The sequence below is a fragment of the Aethalodelphis obliquidens genome, unplaced genomic scaffold (assembly GCF_003676395.1).
Source record: "Aethalodelphis obliquidens isolate GAN/ISIS:26980383/991018 unplaced genomic scaffold, ASM367639v1 scaffold37, whole genome shotgun sequence".
Classification (NCBI taxonomy): Eukaryota; Metazoa; Chordata; class Mammalia; order Artiodactyla; family Delphinidae; genus Aethalodelphis; species Aethalodelphis obliquidens.
In genome coordinates, this window is record NW_020837981.1 from 9578376 (window position 1) to 9602229 (window position 23854).

Here is a 23854-nt window from a genome sequence, read left to right on the forward strand (position 1 = left end):
CGTAAAAGTTGCAAAAATTATGAAATGATCCTAGTTTTCCAAAATGTAATTTGTATGTTTTTTTCTAAAAAGGTTGCAACAGGTACAACAAATATTAACAATGGTTAACCTCTGGGTGGTGGAATTACAGATAATTTTTTTCTTCCAAATTCTTATTTTTTCAAACTCCCTACAGTCAACGTATATTGTATATAGAACTAGGGCGGAAAAAATGTTGAAATAAATTGAGAGGTATAAGACAAAAGTGAGTAACCCTTCTTTTGTTTATTACTCATCCAACTCAAAGGTTCAAAATATTTGGAGGGATGCATCAGAAATATCCAAATGGACTGCAAAGGGACACAGAGGGGAAAGGTATAATGTCTCTGGACCACCTGGCAGAATTCTCGGCACAGATCTCACCCCAACCTACTCCATCAGAATCTCTCAGAGGGGGCTCAGGCACCTATATCCTGCTTCTAGGAACCACAGGTGTAGTGATTCTTATAACACGTGCTGGTAAATAGGATGCGAAAATCATGGAAGCTACAAAATGCCCAATAATGGCAAAAAGAAACCAATTCCCCTTAGTCTGCCTTCACCAATCAGGGATCCACATAAAAAAAAGAGTTACCATCCTTCCTCCAAAAATTTCCCAGCATTGCCTCAGAGACCCCAGGTTTTTATATTACAAAAAGAATCAGAACCCTGTGTGACCTGTTCCCTTAAGCCATGTGTATCTCTGGGCCATGTGTGAGCCACCTTTAGTAAACTTAATTTCATCACCTGTCACATTTTTCAACCTTTGAAAAATTACTCAATACCAGGATTAATATATGATATAATCTCCAAGCAGGTAGCCAGCTCTGCACTCCTATTATTCCAAAATGATGCTGGATGTGCACCTGAGGATGGTGTGGCTTCTAGACGACCACAGCCTTTAGTCTGTACAGGGAATGAACACAAGGACAAATCTACTTTTGAACACTGGACTGATAGTCTATGCCACACCTGAAAACATGTCTCGTGGAGCTCTGTGCAACAGACAACTTATTAATTTCATCTTTTCAAAACTCCTATTCATCATTTCTAGCAAGTCAACAGCCTTCTCCCAAGACCTTGCTTTAATTCTGAAGGCAGCTGATACAGCATTCTGGAGTCCTTCAAGGGCCAAAGGTTCTCAGAACTCTGTTGCGGCTTCATACTTTTAGTCTTTGTGGAATCTGAAGAGAGGAATACATGCACTCCAGAGGTATGTTACAAGAAAGAGATTGGCCTCAATACCAGGTGTGTGGACATGTAAATCAGTACCCGTAAGGGAAAAAAAAATTGTTGAAATATATAGTCCCCCCCAAAAATGCAAAGACTTCTCTCCAGGCCATTTCTTTGAGGGGACAGGGAGAGAGGAATGGAGGTAGGGGAGAAGGAGAAAACAAACTTTTTCCTTTTGGATGGAAAGTGGATAAAGGAACTATGACACCTATCAGCATCAATTCTGAAATACAAAGTTTCCTTCAATATATTCCAAAATGAAAAAGAGACTTCCCATAAAGCCCCCGCTTCCTTGAATGTACCAGAAATATAGTGGCTCATTTTGTAACTCCACACTAAAGGCTGGACTGTATTAAGTCTGGGATAAGTCACCTTTTCACTTTCCCAACAATTTGTGTGTCTTGTGTAGGTTTCTCTTTTGGAATTTTAATATCAGTAATTCTTATCCAAGACTCCTAAGTCAACTGGTCTCTGAAAATCATTTTCTTTATTCATACAAGGAAACAAAGTCCTGAACATACATTTGAGGATGGTATTCAATTACAGTAATCTGACTTACCTTCTATGGCTTCATACAATCATCGATTGCATTATTTTTTTAAAAAACCTCAAATAGTTTTTTGCTCACAGACTCTTACTTTTTGAAATGGTGATTTACAAATAGTAAACCTATTGTAACACATGCAACACTACACATTTTTCTTAGGGAGAAAAAAAGATGCATTTCTTTTCTCTCCCAGTTTTTTTCTTGTTTCTTTTTTTAAATTTGATTTTATTGTGGTAAAAACACTTCACGTGAGATTTACCCTCTTAATAAATTCTTTTTTTGCCTAACATATTTGGGGTTTGACTTAGAGCATATTTGCTACCTTAAAGTAAAATGTGACAAGCATTAAACATTGAGTCCCTCATTAATTAATACAGACTGGATAAAGGTATTATAGAAAGCCACTAAGTTTTTCCTGCACAAAGGAGACATACATTATCATCGCTACCACACACCTTCACCAAACAACAATAGATCTCCTTCGAGAAACATCATTTTCAAAAGGAGCAGGTAAATATTATTATATACTACACTAAGGCAACAATAACTGATTAAGGTAAATTTAGTGGAAACATTAAAATAATGGCAGAGAAGAAAATTTATTCTGCAGGAACACTGTGTGAACTTATTGGAAATAATCAGTCGCTCAGTTTGAATTAAATGAGTGTGAGTGAATGCAGCTGGGCGGGGGGACAGGAATAGAGGGAGGTTGAAAGAGAAAGCCTGGCACACACGAGCTGGAATCTACAAGCTCCCTCTGCCCAGGCTGGTAGGAAAATCTGCAAAGATGCAAACAATCCTTGGGTGTTCAGTTAGCAGTAAGTAAATTGCTGTGGGAGCTGAGGGCGGGCATCCTTCAGCAAGCAATTCCTCTCTGTCTTTCATTCTGTTTGTCTGTGTTAAATTTCCCCTCTGCCCTCATCCATTCTCACATCCAGTTCCCTGCTTTGTCCATCCATCAATCCCCTCACTTTGTCAGTGCTGACTTCATCGGTGCTCGCTCGCCATCACGGTGCAGCCATCCCGAGGCCGCGGGGGAGCCCCCGCCTGCCGCCTCCCCGCTTCCTGATCTGCTGACGGAGGGCCCCAGCGGCGGCCTGTCGTTTTCTATTGCCAGGCCAGCAAAAACACTAATACTCAACCTGATTCCTATCGTCCTGCTTTTCACCTTTTCTGTTGAGGGAAATGGAAGCGAGGAAGACACAAGGAGAGAGAAACGGTGGGGAGGAAAGAGATGGGGTGATGGGGGTGGGGGGCGGTGGATAATGGAGAGAGATGTTTGCTGAATTTTCTAGAACAATTTGCACACCAGTCAGGTGGAGGCTCAATCCAGCTTCCTGTGCCGTACATCAATAGAAATCACAGGGAGAAAATGTAGCACTAATTAAGGGCTGATAAGCTGTAGTCAGGTGCAGTTTAGGGGCAAAAAAACCTGCAGAGACCCAGGCCTGTGCAGCCACCACTCTGCACAGTGGTTTCATCGCCAGCTCAGGATGGGAATTTTACAGCACTCTGTTTTTTTAAAAAATGGTCTTACCTTCACAATCAAACAGATAGGCTTGGAAAAAATATTAGACGATCGTTTTTATTCAAAAGATCATTTGCAAAACATTTCATGGGTGGTGGGGGGGAAGAAGCTTACTCAAGAGGAAAATAGTTACCTAGCAACAAAACTATTTTAAAACATTCTTCAGTGTATTGCCTGATTGTGTGCTCTTAATTCAAAGGTGTACAATTCGGAGCACCTGCCAAATTAGTAAACTATTTCTTCCCTGAATTCTAAATTCGTTGTTCTTCCCCCTAAACAGAGCAAACTTCACAATCAGCCATAATCGGGATGATGATAAAAAAAACTTCTTAATGCTACACATGTCTTTAAATATTCCTCCGAGTGGGAAACAAAATTTCACTTGAAATCTGAGCAGTAAAAATTAGTTACTAAAATATTTTATTCAACTATGCTTAAAATGACTTTACAATAAAGGACCACAGTGGAGTAGGTTCTTCTGTATAGGGTTCTAAACAGTGAATTCTAACTGGTGGTAGTCATAACTGGCATTTGGGAGGTCTTGCTACCTACAAGGTGTATTATTTAATCCTCGCAACAATCCATTCTCCAGGGACTAGTACCTGCCTTTTTGGAACTGAGAAAGGTGAGGCCCAGCCATTCAATAACTTTCCCCAAATCCTACCACTGCTAAGAAAGGGCATCAGAACTTACCAAGTAGCTGTTGGAATTCCAACTCTTTGTCCAGCAGCTGGGCACATCATGGCACCTAGCCCCAAAGCTGCTTTCTAATTAAAGAAAAAAAAAAAAAAAAAAGCCTGAAAGATCCCCTGGGATTCTAACGACTAAACCGAATCAGTTTCTGTAACCAAAGTGCAATCACAAAATACTGAGATTGACACTCTAATATATCATCCCAAATTCTTACTTAGGGAGACTCTTCACTTTTTTATTGAATGAAACAGGCTGCCTCTGCAAACAAACCAAAAGAAGTTTCCAGAAGGTGCCGAGAAATGACAGTGACTTAGGAATGAATGTGCTGCTTTGCAAGGCAATGACTTGGAAGAGCCAAGCGCCCACACTTGGATGTTCAAGTTTTGTTGCATTTGTTAGGAAATCAATCACAGTACCCTGTGGTCACACCTCGTATCACTGAGGATTTGGGAGGCGAACCGCAAATTACTAGCCGGGGCAGGTAAAACCAAAGCATGAAGAGAAAAGAGGAGCACCGGCCAGGCTGCAAGACCTCCCTGTGTTTCCATCTCACTCTGCACCGTCACCACACATCTAATCTAGAAACTTCACCCACAGCTCCTTCATTCCTTTTCTCAAACCCACATGCCCAGATGGGCTTTGGCTGTGACAGAAGAGACCAGGGGAAGGAAAAAAAAGGCAGCAGCAGAAAGTCTCCTCTGCGGTGCTACTATACACATCAGACATCTCTAATTAGACAGCAACAAAATTTTATTAATAGGATGGACATTATAGAATGAGCTTGTTATAAATGGGCCCTGTCAGGGCCTTATTCAGCTACCAAATGAGTATTCTCAGTTCAGTGCTCTCATCTGAGGCATCACGCCTAGTGCTGGATAACAAATGATTGCTATTAACCGTATTGTTAGTAATGATGGCTGAAAACAAACAAAAACCCATAAATAACAGTCTACAGAAAAATTAACCCATAAACTTGATAGATATCCAGCTGAGAAATAATAAATGACACTTTGGGGCCTGCTGGGAGAAGCTAGTGGTTTTTGTTTTCCTCTCTGTCATTAACACATTTTCTGTGCTAAAAATTAGATTCTGATATATAATTATCAACGCTCCCAGATATTAATTCTGCTATTGCTCCCTCGGTTTCTCTTCTGGCTGCGCTATAATGTTATTCACAGATTACTCTGAGAAAACATATCAAACACTTAACAGAACAGGTCAAAGTGACAAGCAGCTTCTGCTGACAACACCAACCTGCACTGTATTTTTTTTTTTTTTTTTAACAGGGACACAAAACAAATTCCTCATATTAATTAACTAGGGTTCCCTTCCAGCCACAACAGGCCTGTACAACGCGATCTGGGCTAAGCAAATTCCCGGCTTCTCTAATGAAGGTGGCCAAGGGAAGCGAGGAGTGACAAAATTACCTTGCATTTATGGCATTCAAATCCACGTTCATTAGTGTCTTTCAGAGAGGAGGCAGGGTTCAAAACAACTTCCCAACTGCCGAGCCTCTCTCACCTTGAGCCCCTTCCTCCTAAAGGGCCGCGTGGAAGGGCAAGGACACACACACACGCAATTAAGCACGTGTGCAAGAGACCTTTCTCGAAAGGAGCCGGAATTTCAGCCCCAGAACCCGAATCAGCACTGTCACTGAAAAGGACTAACTTCCCAAACGTCATGACTTCTGCGCACTTAACTGACCTTGACCGGAATACTATCTCACCTGTCAATGGCTTATATTGGTCAGGAAGCACCAAGAAAAGTGAAATTCACCAGGCTCCTCCATAGACCGACCCATATCCTATGAGCAGACAGACACGCGCACACGCACACATACATGCCCCTCATATTCTCATGCACACATCTCCTCATCACCAGTACAGACATTATCAATTCAACCTACCCTATGAATTTCTTCTACTGCTACCTCTATGAAATTTTAATTTCAAGGAAAATAACTGGGGTAAACTTTATTTTTTAACAAAAAGATTAAGGTGTCCAATTTAGAGAATGCATATATAATTGTTAAGTTCGGTTAAAAATAAGATGATGAAATTTGAGATGAAATACTCAAAGCACAGGGTAGGAGGGGTGGGTGGAATCCATGCAGACAGGACAATGCAAATAGGCGAATACATAAGCAGATATATGATCCATTTCCTAAGCTTGTCCTTCTACCAGGGAAAAAGAGGCAGCAACTTCCTATTCTTAAGCAAATGCCTTCAACTACAAGCTCCTTTGCCAGTTAGGGCAACTGAACGTAAAAACAGGAAAATTCTTAAAAATTAGGCCACGTGGCCGAGCCTCTGAAACACAAAAACAAAAATGGAGGCGGGGGGGGGGGGCGGGGGGAGAATGAACACAGAAAAGAGAGAGAAGAGAAAGCATAGGTGAAAATAAAGAATGCTGAGAGCTGTGTGAAACGCAGAAAAAACTGGGTGGGGTGTTTGACTACCAGTTTAGAAAACCTTGTTAATTCCAAACAGTGGTGGGATGCTCCCTTTTTCCTCTCAGGCTCCATCAAGGACTTGCGCCGGCCAATCAACTAAATGATAGTTTTGAGATGGCATTTAAAAAAAGAAAATAAGCAAATGGTCTCCCATCTCCCGTGCGGTGTTTTTAAGCCCCACACCTCATGCCCCACGATCACGCTGCCTTGATGACAGCAGCCTCAACTGCAAACCCCTCGCTGCCCGTGCACTCCATTTTCTCAGTATCTGGCATCGCGATATTAAATAACTATAAAACTAGAAAGCCAAAATAACTAAATCACCTGGCAGCCAATTTCTGAGAGTTAAACCACAAACCCGGAAAATGGTGGAATGTGTTGAAATAACGTAAAGGAAACCCATAAATTCAAACTTTATGTTCTGTAAAGAACAGATATGAAAAAGGCATCAAAATAATGAAAGATTGTTTATGTATTCTGGCATGAAATGGGAACGTGTTAGGAGAGAGAACAGTGGTGGAGACAGATCGACGGAGCTGACAGTGTGGTATTCATCCTGCACGGTGCAGCAGACGTCCCGCTAGTGGCAGTAGACAGCGCAATAAATCAAGGGCTCTCGAAGCTGTACCTACAGCTTATTACATCCAAGATGACAAATAAATAATAATCCCTGTCAGAGCGGCCCTTTGCTCAAGGATTGAGCCCGAAACCTTTGGCTCATCACTCCTCATCTTAAGTGAAAACACTAGAACTAGGGAATTGGAGGCCACGCTTTGCTAAGCTCATGAAACACAGAGCAAGCGGGACCGGGGAACTAAGACTGAACAAGAAAGGTCAAGAAAGAGGGAAGGATAAACATTTAAATAATCCTGACCAAGAGGGGGCAAAGCATCATGAATGAATGCAGGTTAACACGTCCTAATCATCATCGGGGGATGGAAAAAAAAAAAATCCAGAAACCCATCTCCTGTGCCCACCCCTAACTGGGAGAAATACCAGGTTTCGGTTTAAAGGTGGTACCAGGAAGCAGAGGGCAGGGCCACAGAGATGCTGGGACCCTAACACCAGTGGCCACAGCCCCCAACCCCTCCCCACGCTGTCCACCTCCCATCTTATTTAAGATCCAAGCAAGTGGCAGTGGCAGGAAACCACCCCTGCCCCCATAGTAATTCCAGCTCTGTGCAGAGTCAAAGGAAAGGAGACAGTGCCAGCCAGGGCCCAGGCACAGGAAAAGCTGAGTCACAGAGCCATTCCCCTGTCCCCCTACTTGGCATCCTAGTTACCTCCTCTCATTTACATTCTCTCAGTGACTCTTCAATGTAGTGATGATAAGAGACCCCTGCTTCTAAATCTGCCTGGCATCCGTGGGCGTTATGACCTTGAACTTGTCCCTTAACCTTGAGCATCCCCATTTTCCTATTGTTCCTAACTGGTCAGGTAGAGAGTTTCTCTAAGAACCCTGAACCGTTCTTACAGATCATCCCTCTGTCTGGGTGAGCTCTACACTTACAATGGTTCCCAAATTGGCTTTCCAAGCAAAGCCATCTCTTTTCCCTGTCTGACACATCTCTAGCTCCTCCCCTGCCTTCAAGAAAGCACAGAGACAGACAGTAAATCTGACAGGGCCAAAAGGGTTTGGGGATCCCAACTTCCTCACTCACCCCCATCCTAACAACCCTTGAATTGAACCCTTGAAGGCCAGCTGCCTTTCAACCAGCCCACTATCAATCCCCACCACGCCTAGGCATTAAAGCAAAACTCTGTTTTGTAATATGAGAGAACCGCATAAAAGATGGATCTAAAAAAGGGCACAGGAATCAGTACAAAGGTCTAAGTCCCAGTGGCTAAAATAAGAGTTTCTGGTATTACAAAGGGGAAATGGCCATGGGTCCCCACTACGGCTGCACCTCCCCACATTTTAGACAAAGGGTTCATGGCAGAGTAGAGAAAGCATCTACCCTGGACAGGTGAACCTGAGTCCAAACCCTGCCTCCACAGAACGTGGACAACCTCACTGAGTTTCAGTATCCTCCGCTACTGATTCCCAGGCCAGGGGTTTTTTTGAAATTAAATGCAATCACGTGCTTGGCAGTTCCTAACATAGTTAGGATGGCCAACAGATCCAGTCCCCATTCCAGTTTATTTTCCCCCAATTTTCTATCCTCTTCTAAAGCAGAATTTTAAATGAGTGGTATCATCCACATAATTTAAGATCCTCATGAACCTTCAAACTATCCAAAATTCTCTACAGAAACACAAGCTTCTTATGAAAATCATTTTAGCCTGCAGAAAATACATAGGCTAGAACTTGGAAGGAACTCAGCTGAAGCTTTTAAGAGATTTTGAGCTATATGTGGGTAGGTGATACAACAGAGTCTCCTGAGCCTAAAAATTCTAGACGTGGAACTCTATTCCTAAGGAAATACACCAAACTAAGGGAAATCCATGTGCATGAAGACAATACATTATATTGTTATTACAGCAAGCAAATAAGGGAGCAAACGAAATAGCCCATAGTGGGGTTTCAAATATGTTTAAAATTATTTTTTTTAAACATGGAATGCTTGTTCGATGGAACAGTATGCAGTCTTCAAAAAACGATGATTACAAAGACAATGAAGCCACAGTGCAAAACGCCTTAGAACTAATGCAACATGAAAAAGGCAGGACACGAAATGAATCCTCGGCTCTCATTTTAACCAAGCAGCATAATGCCTTTGGGAAAAGACAGAGAATATACATAAATAATCGTGTACATTATTAGCTAAAGTGGCAGAGCTATAGACAACTGTTTTTATTCATTTTTTTCAAACTTTCTCTGATTATGTTTCACAGCACTGTTGTAATTTTTTAAAGGCTTTTTTAAAGTCAAGAATTTAAATGAATTGAAAATCAGAAAACCGGGAGCAAAACTACAGCCACCGAGATTTTTCAAGCTCCCAATGCCTCCTGTCATCCAAGGCACCACCGTGGGCACCTCCTTTGGGGTGGTGGGCAAAAGGTTCAATAAAAGCCACTTTGAAATGCTCTCCTGGACCACCCCCACACCGTCCTTTCCCAGCAACCCCCCACACGCCACCAGCTACCCCTACAGCCACCTCTTCACCAGCACCCATGCATGCACGGCCAGCCTTGCCGCTGACGTCACTCAGCCCCTCCCCCAGTGTTCCCAGGGAGCTCGCTTCTAATAAGGAAACTCCAGTCCTCAAAGTCTGAGGGCTTGGAGCCCCTCCTGCAGCCCCTTAGAACATCTTGCTTGCCAATGCCCATGTGAGTTCCAAAGAACCATTTCAAAAGCGAGCTGTTGAGGACAGCTGAACATCAGGCAAGGAAGCCAGGTGGAAAACCAGAGAAAAAGGTGTCCCGTAATTATCCTGAGCCCTGAGCCCATTTCCTTGCCCAGTGTCAGACTTCTAATCCCTGGGTCTCCTTCTTCTGCATCTCATTCCCTGAATTCAATGGGGGAAACTCTCAAGTTGGAAATTAATACCTCAACTCTCTCCATTAACATGCCAACTCAAATAACTTGCTGACACTCTGTAGGCTGATATTTCATTAAAAGAAGACAGTTGAGGGCTTCCCTGGTGAAGCAGTGGTTAAGAATCTGCCTGCCAATGCAGGGGACACGGGTTCGAGCCCTGGTCCAGGAAGATCCCACATACCACAGAGCAACTAAGCCCGTGTGCCACAACTACTGAGCCTGCACTCTAGAGCCCGCTAGCCACAACTACTGAGCCCTTGCGCCACAAACACTGAAGCCCGCACACCTAGAGCCCGTGCTCCACAGCAAGACAAGCCACTGCAATGAGAAGTCCGCGCACCACAACGAAGAGTAGCCGCCGCTCGCCACAGCTAGAGAAGGCCCGTGCGCAGCAACAAAGACCCAACGCAGCCAAAAATGAATAAATAAAATAAATAAATTTACTAAAAAAGAAAACAAAGAAAATGAAAAATAACACTGGATGCCTCGTTCTGTGTGAAGTGCTTCAAGGGATACTTTAATTCATTCAGTAGCAACAACAACAGCAATGAATTCATGAGATGATGAGACTTTCCCCAACTCCAGCAGTTCTCCTTCCATCATCCAGGTAAAGGCATTCTCTCCAGGATTCCTGTCTATGCAGTGTAGGTACAGAAACCCTGTACTCACAGCAGTCTGAAGTTAAGATCGTAACTGATTCTCCATGTATCCCGCTTCCCCTCTCCTGTCTCCCTGCTCCCTTGAAGGCACACCTAGTCTGGTAAACCAGTCCAGTTTACAGATGAGGAAACTGGAGCCCAGAAAAGTAAGGAACTTGTCCATGACACAGAGCTCCTGTCAGGGCTGGGGCTGGCAGGCAGTTTGCTGGTCTTTGCACTGCACCATGCTGATGTATATGACCAGTTTCCACACAGCACAAAAAAAGGTACCGCCTTCCCTGTATGTTGTAGAAAAGGATCAAAGGAGGTCCTATATGGTCCATATGAGACCAAGACTCTCTCACTACCCCTGAAGAAGTACTAGCTCCCTAAATTGAGGCTCATCCCCAGGTCAACAAATGGTCACCTGGAACCTTCAGGGGAGTGGGGCAGGGCAGCACTGCACCATGCCCAATCCTTAAAGGATGCCACTGTCCAAGACTCATTTTTAAAACACATCATTTAAGACACATCTGGGTTCCCTGGCTTAAAATGGGTTAACATTTACAAAAGATGCAAGTGAAAAATAATAATGCAATCATTTAATACAATATCACTGTTTAAAGGTCTTTTAACATAACATGGCAATTCTGCTAATACATATCACATACATTGGCAACAATACAAGAAAGATGAAAGGTGGTTATTGTTGAAGTAAAAAAGTCCCAGAATCCCACTAAGAAAGTAACATGAGACAATAATGCATAATTCAGGTACACACTATAACTGACTTAAATTATTATGGATGTACTTCATACTTAATTACCTTTCTGAAATATGTCGGGGTATTTTGTCATAAACTCTGCAGAGTCTGCTGTACCTCTACTAAATACTGGTCTGAAATGCAAACCCTTTGCTAATGTTTTTATTTGAATAACTTATTACCCAATATAGCAAGCATCAACACATTTTATAGAACCAGAACTTGGCTCTGAAATTCCTCCTACCCTAATGCCAGTCACTGTTGGGAGCATTTAGTTATAAATTGTCTTTCAATAAAAGTAAAAGCTCCCAAAACAACAAAATGAAAAGACACAGCAGCTTAAATCAAGGGAAGTCAATTTCCACATGCTGATCCTAAATATTTCATGGCCCTATTTTATTCTGACATTTGTAGATGACTAAAGTGTTACAAAGGAAATAAAATGCTGATTAAAGAGTTCACTGTCATAAAGGTTACTGAATTGTAAATGGCCCTTTCCATCTTCCTGTTAATAGGTACCCAGCTGTAAACATCATGAAGGATGGGAAGGGAGGGCGGCTTCCCTCCTTTAGGAGCTGTATATACATTAATCACTGAATCACCAAGCCATGCTTAATTGCAAGCTGTATATCACACAAATCCATGGTAAGTAGAAGGAAACTCATTATTGCTGCTTCATAACTACTGGGTGCTTCTCATTTTAACCTCCTCACACCTGGGACACTTTGTCGCTTTGCAACAGGAATGCAGAAAAGGTATTACACCACTAATTACAGCCCACACTGGCACCTCCATCTCAGCTTCCTGGAAGAGAAAACGCAACTCTCTCAGATCTGCAGCCATCCCCGGCTTCTGCTTCATTGCTGCTAAGTGAGTTTTTATACGTGGTTTGCCACCCTCCACTGCCCCCGCGCCCCCTCCTCCCCTATTCCTTCCTGGGGACAGCATGTTGAGATCCATTACTCCTTGAGAGTTTACAGAACTGTTTAAATGATAAAGAAAAAAAAAACCTGCAGTATATTTTGCTTTGACAAAATTATTGATTTAAATCCCATACAATAGCACAATACTATTTAAAGGTCAATCCAAGAAAAATGAGTTTACACCCGAACAGAGCCGAGCTTATCTGTCATGAAAGTGTAATGATGTGTTTATTCCCTCACTAGGGTGTATATATTTTTCAGGAAGATATAACAGTCTACTTGCAGGTGAAATCTGTTCTTAAGCAGGAATTTCAGGAGATATTTACATTTCAGATGGTGGGGCTGATATCTGAGACCCATTTCTGCACTTAATCGTCAGCTGGGTATTTATTTTCATGGCCCAAAAGTGATTCTTCTCACTCACAGGTCAAAAACGAGACATACACTTGAACACTATAACCACAATTCATATGGAAATCTTTTAAGAAACCTAAGGCAGCTAACAGAATGCAAAGGTAGCCATGATAACTGCCTCCTCTGCCTTTCAGTTTCTCTTTTTCATCTCAGAAGCACAGCAATGAAGTACGGCAATAAAATGTTCTAAGCTCGTTGTTTCTAGAAGTATTTGTCACTAATGAATCTGTATATCTGTATTTTTTTTCTTTCCAAAAGACCAATTAATGTCAGATCTACCCCGTGACCACCATCAATCTTCCCCAGTTGCCTCTACAGGTACTCAGACCTGGGCCTCATTGGGATGGGATAAAGGGAAATGAGGGGCTGAGGCCTGGTATCCCACATCGAGGTCACAGCCCCTAAAGCCCTGGCCTACTCCCTCTCTGTTGCACTGAGTTCAACCAACATTTACCGAGCGCCAGGCACTACGCTAGCTGTGGGGGTAAGAAATAACTCAGCACTTTCTCTCCTGAAAAGCTTCACTCATCTAGTAAATAGGGACAGAGCACAGATCACATGCCTGGTACCATGCAGTGACCTCTCAGAGGTGATGGTCTTACAGGGCCCGGAGACACTGCATACATAACTAACTACATGTGAAGTAACTACCCTAATGGTGACATTCAGGATGCTATGGGAACATACAGCAAGGGAAGCCAAACTAGTCAACAGGACTCAAGACAGGCCTTCCTTAGGAAGTGACATTTAATCTGAGACTTGAGAGATGCAAAGGTGTTAGCTAGGTGAAATTGGCGGGGGTGAGTCAAGGCAATGCGAAAGGCGTGTGCAAAGGCCCTGAGACAAGAGAATCCTCTGCAGAGAACAAATAGAGCAGCACACGATTTGGCTGAAGGCTAGGGAAGAAGAGGAGAAAATCCCGCAAACGATGGCAAGAGTTCTGAACCTAAGGGGGACCACTGGAAGATTTTAAACCTGAGAGTGGCATTACCTGGAGCAGTATGGAAAATGGATCAGATATCAGCAACAGTTACTACTGGAATTCCCCTCCTAGGAGGCTATGAGAGCAGTGGGAACAATGACAGTGAGGGTCAGTGTTAGTGTTACAAGCAATGACAAAGAAAGCCCCTACTCCATCACCACCACTGCACAATAAGTACATTTCAAGAACTGACCTATACTCTTTTTTTTTTTTTTTTTTTTCCTGGCTGTGTTGGGTCTTTTTTGCTATGCACGGGCTTTCTCTACTTGCAGCAAGCGGGGGCTCCTCTTCGTTGTGGTGCGCGGGCTTCTCATTGCAGCAGCTTCTCTTGTTGCGGAGCACAGGCTCTAGGCACGTGGGCTTCAGTGTGTGTGTAGTTGTGGTGCACGGGCTTAGTTGCCCTGCAGCATGTGGGATCTTCCTGGACCAGGGCTTGAACCCGTGTCCTCAGTATTGGCAGGCAGATTCTTAACCACTGCACCATGAGGGAAGCCCCTATACTCTTATTTTAAAGACAGAGCTGACTAGACTCGTGATTCAGCTAGTTGGGTCTTCGCCCCTTTTCACAGGTGCAGTTTAGCTGGTCTAGGGATTACAGCAGGTCTGAAATTCTTATTATCACTTGTCAGCACCCACCACCCCACTGGTTATTTTCTTGTCGTTATTAGCTCTAGCAAAAGAAGAGCCGGAAGAGAGAGCGCTTCCAAATCCAGGTAGTTTATTGCTAACACTCGGAGTAAAAGAAGCTGCTCTTGCATCTTTGGTCAGGAAGAAGAGTGAAGCTATTGGCCAAAGCTAGGTCTGAGGACTGTCGAAGTTTAATTTATCCCTGTTCCCTACAATCATGGGTGTTAGCACCTCGATGATCTAACAACCTGTTTAGTGTATGAATTTTACTTCTCTTCCAGTATTCCTCACAGGGAAGAGGAGTTGGTGTTTATGAATTTTCTAGTGTTCTACTTTTGGCAGAGTCTCAGAGCCCCTCACATTCAGGCAAAAGCATAAAGCTACTTGCCTTACTGGGTGAACTGCAGGAAAGCTTGGCATAGTCCCACGGCTCATCCCACAACTGCCTCCAAACCCCTTCGTACCACCACCCCCATCACAGACCAACGCAGGGGACACGGGTTCGAGCTCTGGTCCGGGAAGATCCCACATGCCGCGGAGCAACTAAGCCTGTGCGCCACAACTACACACACGCTGAAACCCATGCACCTAGAGCCTGTGCTCCACAACAAGCGAAGTTGCCGCAACGAGAAGTCCGCGCACCGCAACGAAGAGCAGCCCCCGCTCGACGCAACTAGAGAAAGCCCGGGTGCAGCAACGAAGACCCAATGCAGCCAAAAATAAGTAATAAAAAAAATAATTAAAAAAAAAAATACTGGCTTAACACCTTGTAAAAAGTAAACTTAAAAGCTTAGTTCTAATTTCAGTTTATTGTAACAATTGATTTTAATAAATGAATTACAGTTCTAAACATTACTTAAGTATATGTCTTAGTTTCCTCTGGCTACTGTAACAAATTACCAACATCTTGGTAGAATTTTAAAAAATTATTCTTTGTTAGTTCTGGGAGCTGAAAAATATCACTGAGCTGAAATCAAGGTATTAGCACAGCCATACTCTCTCCAAAGGCTCTAGGGGAGAGTATGTTCCTTACCTCTTCAAACTTCAAGCTTCTGAAGGTTGCTGGCATTCCTTGGCTTGTGACCACATCACTCCCATCTCTCTGGTCACCACTGCCTTTTCCTCTTCTGTCTGTGTCACATCTCTCTCTGCCTCTCTCTTATAAAGAAAGACACCCGTGATTTCAATTAGGACCCACCTAGATAATCTTCTCATGTCAGAATCTTTAATCACATCTGCAAAGACTGTTTTTCTATATAAGGTAACATTCACAGGTTCCAGGAATTGGGACCTGATACTTTCAGGGGGTTATTATTTAGGACCACAGTACACATGTAAGAAATAGATCACTGGCTGGGTTTATTTACTTATTTTTATTTTTTATAAATTAATTCTTTATTTACTTTTGGCTGTGTTGGGTCTTCATTGCTGCACGCACGCTTTCTCTAGTTGCAGTGAGCGGGGGCCACTCCTCGTTGCGGTGCATGGGCTTCTCATTGTGGTGGCTTCACTTGTTGCAGAACACGGGCTCTAGGCATGCGGGCTTCAGTAGTTGTGGCACGTGGGCTCAGTAGTTGTGGCTCACGGGCTGTACAGCACGGGCTCAGTATTTGTGGTGCAGGGCTTAGTTGCTCTGCAGCACGTGGGATCTTCCTGGACCAGGGATTGAACCCGTGTCCCCTGCATTGGCAGGCGGATTCTTAACTGCTGCGCCACCAGGGAAGTCCCTGGCTGAGTTTATTTAATCGTGAAACTTTTTCGATCTCACTAACCAGTCATGCTCAGACTGTTGTTTAAATTCAGTGGGTAAATTGCCGCAATCCTTAATGTCGATTATGCAAAATGTGTGGCAATTTTATATAGTTCACCAGTGAATTCAAAACCCACTAAAATTCCTTCTTGGGAAGACTTTTTAAATGGTTAGAAACTTCTTTTTCCAAATATTTTAAAGTATGCAAAGATGAGCATTTTTATAGATGATACACCTAGACACTTTTTAGCAATGAGGTTAAATGAGGATGAAAACCTTTCCAAACATCTGTTTCCGAAATGTTCTCTCCATAGCACGAGTTTCTTTCAGAAAGCATTTTCTCAAGTGTCTTTTTTGTCCAACATAGTCTGTTAGGATTTATACTCTGGTAAGCATTAGGAATGAAAAAATTAAGAAGGCTTGATTTTTTGTAAAAGAAAAATGGAGGACTCTTATTTACAATAATTTTTTTAAACTCTCAAATTCATTCTCATGACAAAATCAAGGAATCTCTGCTGGAACCAAAGATTTTTGTATTCAATCCCTAACTTATAATGAAGTATCAATATAATGCAAAGGTTCTCTTATTTGAGAATTTTTTTTTAAATAAAGTTAACCACATCACTAACATCCCGTAGCCAGAGACTAATAAGATTTGCAAAATGCTGAAAACAAAAAAAGAGAAGATGTCCCTATGAACTGCTCTTCAAAGAGAATTCCCAGGTGATGTCATAGGTAGCACCCCTACTGTGTGTAACACTGCTCACATGGTGGTCACCTGTACCAAGTGAGGGTGCCAGTTCAGTCTGAACATTAAATACTGGTCCAACAAAACTATAATTCAAAAAGATACATGTGCCCCTATGTTCACAGCAGCACTATTCACAATAGCCAAGACATGGAAACAACCTAAATGTCCACCGACAGATGAATGGATAAAGAAGATGTGGTACATATATACAATGGAATATTACTCAGCCATAAAAAAGAATGAAATAATGCCATCTGCAGCAACATGGATGCAACTAGAGATTATCATACGAAGTGAAGTAAGTCAGAAAGAGAAAGACAAATACCATAAGATATCACTTATATGTGGAATCTAAAATATGGCACAAATGAACCTATCTACAAAACGGAAACAGACTCACAAACATAGAGAACAGACTTGTGGTTGCCAAGGGAGAGGGGAGTGGGGGAGGGAAGGACTGGGAGTTTGGGGTTAGCAGATGCAAACTATTATATATAGGATGGATAAACAAGTCCTACTATAGAGCACAGGGAACTATATTCAATATTCGGTGATAAACCATAATGGAAGAGAATATAAGAAAAGAATGTCTATATGTGTATAACTGAGTCATTCTGCGGTATAGCAGAAATTAACACAACATTGTAAATCAACTATACTTCAATTAAAAAAATACTGATCCACCTTATTCCTTTCTCATTACACTGTCTTCTGGCACGCCAATGATTCTTGTGAAATATTCCTTGGGCACAAGCTCTTCACTCTAAGGACTATGGCCTCTGGTTTAAAGGTGAGTATTCTTATACTGATGGGGAAAATGAAGCTAAGAAAGGCTAAGGGAAATCTAAAAAAAGTGGATATATGTGTATATATAACTGATTCACTTTGCTGTACAGCAGAAACTAACACAAAATTGTAAATCAACTATACTCCAATAAAAATAAGGAAGGGAGGGAGGGAGGGAGGGAGAAAAAGGAAAAGAAAGGCGAAGGGAATTGCCTACAACAGCCTGAAGAGTAGGCCTCAGAACCAGAGTTTGAATCCAATCTTCTGATTGCATGTGTGGATCGCATTCCACTGCCCTGTAACTCCTCCCTTCATTAATGGGGTAGGAAAGGTGAGGAAAGCAGCGCAGCAGAGTGGTCCAAACACCAGTTCTGAGGCCAGATTGCCTGGATTTGAACCTTGGTTCCATCACACCCTAGCTGTGTGACCTTGGGTATATCAGACTAGACACCTCAGTTTCCTCATTTTCAAAATGGGGCTAATAATATCTATTCCACAGCATGATGGTAAGGATGAAATGAGTTAATTCATGTAAAGCACTTAAGACAGCAATAAGCACAGAGTAAGCCAAAGTATGCACTCAGATGTCAGCCATGCAACAATACCTATTTCATAAGGCTATGAAGCAAACGAGAAATGCCACATATACACAGAAAGATATCGTATGTGTATATACATACACATACACACATATATACACACACTATAAATAGAGAATAGGGGTGTGCACATATGCACCTGGTATATAATGGCCATCTAATGAAGATTAGCTTGCCTTGAGTTTTTGTTTTTAGTTTGGAATGGAATATGAGGGTCACACAAAATCATCATGCTGATAAGCGTCCTCCATATGGGCAAGAAGGCATCATTCTGATGCCACACGGGCACACCACCCTCTGCCTTGTCTCCCAAAGACATTAGCCATTTAAGAATCCAATGCCAAAAATCCCAGGTTTTGAGTTATAACACAAGTCCTGCTGATAAATGCCTATGTCCGTAATCATGGCTATAAGAAAGCAATTAATATTCTTCTAACAGGAAGGTGCAACCTGGGTCTGTAGTGAAAATCATATGGAAAGTACAACCTCATACATGTTAACAATTACAAGTACTGAAGTTTTTCCATCCCTGTCTAAGAACCTCGAGTCTACCTACCTGCCCCCAATGTCTGAAGCATAAACTTGAACTAGTTTTTCAAAAGCCAGTAAAAATGTCAACCCAAACTTTGCCTTCTGCTGAGTCTTTGTCTTTGTCTGCTGAGTCACCATAAAACACAAAAACAGACCGTTGTCCAGACCAAATCACTACTTCTCTCACCTTCTCAAAACAGGAGAGGTATACATTATGAAGAAATCCATCAGTATACACTTCATTCTGTGATGTTCCTCCTGGTTTCACCTCCTTTTAGTGACTCTGCTCAACATGCCATCATTGTCTCAATACCACCCATTATACCCTGTGTCATGTTTACAGAATTTGATGAAAGCATTCAAATTCTAGTACTTAAAATAAAAATCAAGGGAATCTGTAGTTTCATAACCAAATACCATCTGCAGGAAAACATGGTGGTGGCCAAGGAGTCTGGAAGGCGGAAGCCAAGAAGCTAAGCAGACCCAGAGCACCTGGACAAGGTAAAAGCTGCCAAATGCAAGCCTGAGGTCAGCGGAGAGGCAGTTGGGAGGTGCCCTACCTACACACAGGCTGAGCAGCAGTCCACACGAGAAACGCGAGGCTCCCCAGATAACAGGTGAGACAGTCAAAGAGAGAAGCCACATTGGAGTCAAGTCAAGAAACTTGGGTTTGCACCCCTGTTTTGCTCCTCTCCAACACTGTGACCTTGGCAAAGCTATTTCCCCTCTCTGAACCTCTATTTCTTCCTCTGTAAAAGTGAGAGAGTTGAACCAGCTCATCTTTTTAGACCTTTTTAGCTCACCTATTCTGCACTTCTTCAGTCATCACCAATCTGTGTGCTGCGAAAGCTACCAACACTTTTCTTATTTTCAAAGTTTTTAATAACTTTCTTCTGTTTTGTACAACCAATCAACAGTATGGAAGGTGTTTACCAGATCTGTCTTTTCCACCTGTTCTGGGTCACAAGGTAAGAACGGAGCCTTATGATTAGTTCTGCTATGAGCTGTGGTACATTTACTTGCCAAAGTGAGATCCTTCAGAACTTTCTTTCCCTTTCATTCACCATCCAGCAACATTTAAGATGTCAACTGCTGTGCTATCTTGAGTCCCTCTAGGAATAAATGATCAGAGGGAATAAATGATCAGAGCCCCTCTACCAACCCACAATGTACATGAAACATTCTGAGAAATACATCTGCACTGTCTTATACCTTTGAGATTCCGGAGTTATTTGTTACTGCGGCATTACTTAGCCAGACCTAACTGATACAACAAGCAGTATGAAATTTAAATTGTTATTATTTACCCTCTACTATTACTATAACTAGTACCTATAATAAACAATCTTACATTTTTATAACTCTCTGTACGTGTCCATTGCTCCACCAACTTCAAGGGGTCTCCTTCAAAGAGCAAGGACCATGTCCAGTAAGAATGAAGAAGGTGAGAACATGGTCATCACACTCCAGTTGCATTCAGTTTCAAGAATAACTTCCTAATGTAGCAGACTCTTAAGGAAGACCAAAAAATCAGGTCACAGAGGGACATGACAATGTTTTTTTTTAAAAAACTGCTGGCTATAGGTAATGGAGTACTGTAGGCTAGGGCACAGAGATTTTGCCCAGAGAAAGCACGTGAAGAGGAGACGTACCACCTCCTACCTGAGCTCTGAATATGAATTGCATCCTTCAGGTCAGTTAACAAAGGCTACTGAAGAGAGGGGGAGAAAGGGACAGCTATAAAGAATGAGTTGATGAGGTTTTGTTGGAAGGGAGAGGGGAAAAGGAAGAACAAAGAGATACAAGCTTAAAGATTAAATTTTTTTTAAAAAAAAAGCCCTGAGGCAGCAGAAATACAGAAGCATACAACTGCATATGAGATTTAAGAAGCAAAATCGCTAGATGGTTAAAAAATCTCTAACTTCCAAAAAGCATAATAAGAGGAAAAAGGGATAAAACAAAAGCAACTGTATTTTCATCAACTGATCATTTGCTAGCTGGGGCTTTTGGGGAAAATGGTGTTAAGAAAAGAACACTAATAGGCATAATACTTAAGAAAACTATTTACAATGTATGTTTTTAACCCAGAGTCAAACCCCTGTAGCATACTTCTTGCCTTAAAAACAAAAGCAAGACACATCCCCTGTCTTGTTGGTTAACCGCAGCACTGCTGTTTGACAGACAGTGTGACCTCGACTCTCATCTACCCAACAGCCGCTCTTCGGGTACCAGACGCACAGGCCTGACTTACAACAGGCAAACCGTGGGGCAAACTCGCAACCTGGGTGCGGATACCGTGGCTCTCACCAATGTAAGGATGTGCTGAGGAATCAGCAGTCAGACAGTGACTGTCTTTTGGTAATAACTTCTTATTATGTCAAGGAATCTACATGCAGATCAATGTGACTAACACGCACATGCTCATCCCCACCATCAATCACTATCGATTTGCACACCAATTCCTCACCATAATTAGAAGCTATAGACAGGGTAGCAATATTATCTTCAATACTGTGTCACTACCCTCCATACACGACTGTGTTCCACCAGACTTCCGCACTGCTGCTCTGACATCTCCGACACTGCTTCAGTCGTTATTTGGGGTGAGAAGTGGGGGAGCTGAGTGAATAACATGTCCCTGTGTGCCATGCCTACCTGAGAGATACCCGGTCCCCTATTAGAGATTTTTTAAAAATGGGAATTCCTCCATATCCATATTGAATCCCTGTGTGCAAATTCGAAAGTTGGCAACACGCTGCTCTTAATCTGATTTAGGCACCAATTTATTTTATACGTTAGGCACACTGTATGCAGGCTGACTGATGCATAAAAATTTCATGCAAAAAAGGACTCACTCCTGCACGGTGGGTAGGACAAATGACTCCATATACCAAATGCATTTTGCCCACTATACAAACATTTTGATCTGTTTCTATCTCCCCTCAGCTCCCACTCCAGAAAGCTCAAAGGCTGTATATCTTAACTTTCTGAAATCCTTTCATGCTACAAAACACCCACTTATGCAGAGAACTTCTCGCCGTGTTCACTGTTTAACTGCGGATCGTAAACACGTAAGCATGCTCAACAGAGGCAGACAGACAGACACATACCCACGACACACCTAGGTAATCTGGCAGTGGGGTTGTTTGTTCGAGCATTTTTTCTCTACATATCATAACTACCATGCATTTTGCATTGCTCTTCTAATTACCTTCCCAGGGATATAGTCCCCAGCATATTATTAACAGCAAAACTCCAAACAAATTAAAAAAAAAAAAAAGCTTTAGGAGTAGGGTTTTTCGTTAGGGAAAAAGCAGCTAGAGAAAGCATCTTTCTGAATTTCCTTTTATTAGAAGTCTCCTTTCATCCAAGAAATATGGGGCCTGAAATAAATTGTACCATCCTGCTTTTTTTTATTCAAATCCTTGCCAGAGCTAGGCAGTATGCTAATGAAAACAGGTTGATAAATGACTCCCTGATATTTTCCAGACATTTTTCTCTCAGAAGTGCTCTAAACTGATGTAGCTCAAAGAGAATAAGGCGCATTAAGTCATTATATCAATTTTTGTTACCCAGATACTTCAGTCCCAGTTAAGCGCTGACAGCCAATATAAAACAAGGCAAGGGCATCATACGACTCCATCGATCAAATCTTGTCGTAGATAGATTGCCTATTACACAAATAGAACCAGCAGATTCAGTTTGTAGTTTTATGCTCTCCAATTAAAGGATAACAGGGTACTTTCCCATAAATCTGCTAATTGCAACTGAATTAATTTAACAAATTTCTCCAAGCACAGACGAAAAAGCGATTGGTTAAGCTAATATAAACTAGCACAGGTTGTCACAAAGAGGCTCCCATAACATCTTTTTGCTATACCTTGATTGGGCAAGGTGTCACAAGTATTTAGCTACTTTGTGGTTCTCTGGCAACAGACAGCTGACAAGCATAAAACATTGCACAAATAGGAGATAATTTATTTGTGGTACTTTTTTTCCTTTCCCTCACTCCCCACTCTTCCCCACCCGAAGGATGAAATAACTCCCTCTTTGCATCTAATTAATGTTTCTCTCCAAGCGAAGCTGTTTTTCTAAATCAGAATTACAACAGCCAAAACACTATAGTATAGAAAAGGGTCCCTCCGTGCCACGAAGAGAACAGGAGGGGCCATGGGCAAAAACTAGAGTAGCTGCCTACGGCATTGCAAAGGAGGAAGCAGCTCAGTGCTCCTGAGTAGGGCAGGGCGAACACATTGCAGAGCACTCTGCTCTCCGCAAGTTCAAATATGCAGGTAACTGTCGTCCAGGTGCCAGATTCAAAGCAGATGCCAAGCCATCAAATAATGCGTCACGAAAGAATTCCTCAACTGCCACACTCAGAGTTCTGAAGGTGGAGCTGTGCTGGGTGCACAAGGGATGCTCCTCTGCTTCTGTCCCCACTCCACCATGCCTGAGCCAGGGATTCAGAGAGCTATGCCTAGGGGACTCACAGGTTTGGGGCAGGGGTGGGAGGGGGGTTGGGCAGGGAGGAAACACTATTAGAATAGACAGCACATCTTCCAGATTCGGTGGAATAGGGCAGATTTTAAACATCTTGCCCCATTTCGTCCATATTTTTAGACTGGGTGTTTTTAACGTGAGCTTGTAAAATGCAGTTGTCACATCCGTACTTCGCAGGCAAGGGGTGTCTTGCCAAAAGGAAATAGGTTTCAGTTCCAAAAGGGGCTAAGGGTCCCAGGGACAACAGAGAAAAAGCAATGGAGCCCATGGAGAAATGAAAAGGTCAAGGCAGCAACACCAGGAGGATGGACCTTCCTAATGCAAACGAAGGTCGGCATCTCCAGCACTTCTCTCTCCTCTAGTGACCACAGCTTCAAGCTTCCTTGCTGCGGAAGCTGATTCTTATTTTACCAGGGAGAAAAAAATCTTGGGGTACAGCCTCTTTTCCAAAACACATTTCTAATAATCCTGTTTATCCATTTGTGTTTCGGCTAATGGAAAGAAGCTCTGCCGTGTCGACCCAATGTGACAGTAAGCTATCTGAGGACAAGAACCATGTGACTTTTGTACTGTGGGTCTGGAGCAGTGGGACAGGCGTGCTGCCTCTAGGGTAGAACATACACAATTTTAAAACTGGC

The 23854-nt window shown here is 42.5% G+C and overlaps 1 protein-coding gene across 2 annotated transcripts in view; it reads right to left on the reverse strand.

Moving 5' to 3' along the window:
- Window positions 1-23854, reverse strand: part of LRMDA (leucine rich melanocyte differentiation associated) — a 1115615-nt gene that overhangs the window by 830190 nt on the left and 261571 nt on the right. The window contains exon 1 of one of the 2 annotated variants that reach the window (XM_027129785.1): window positions 4020-4117. The exons of the other annotated variant lie outside the window; for it this stretch is intronic. Within the exon in view, the coding sequence (XP_026985586.1) occupies window positions 4020-4069 (50 nt within the window). The 5' untranslated portion in view covers window positions 4070-4117. Of the gene's footprint in view, window positions 1-4019; window positions 4118-23854 lie in introns of those variants that run through there. 2 annotated transcript variants of the gene reach the window in all.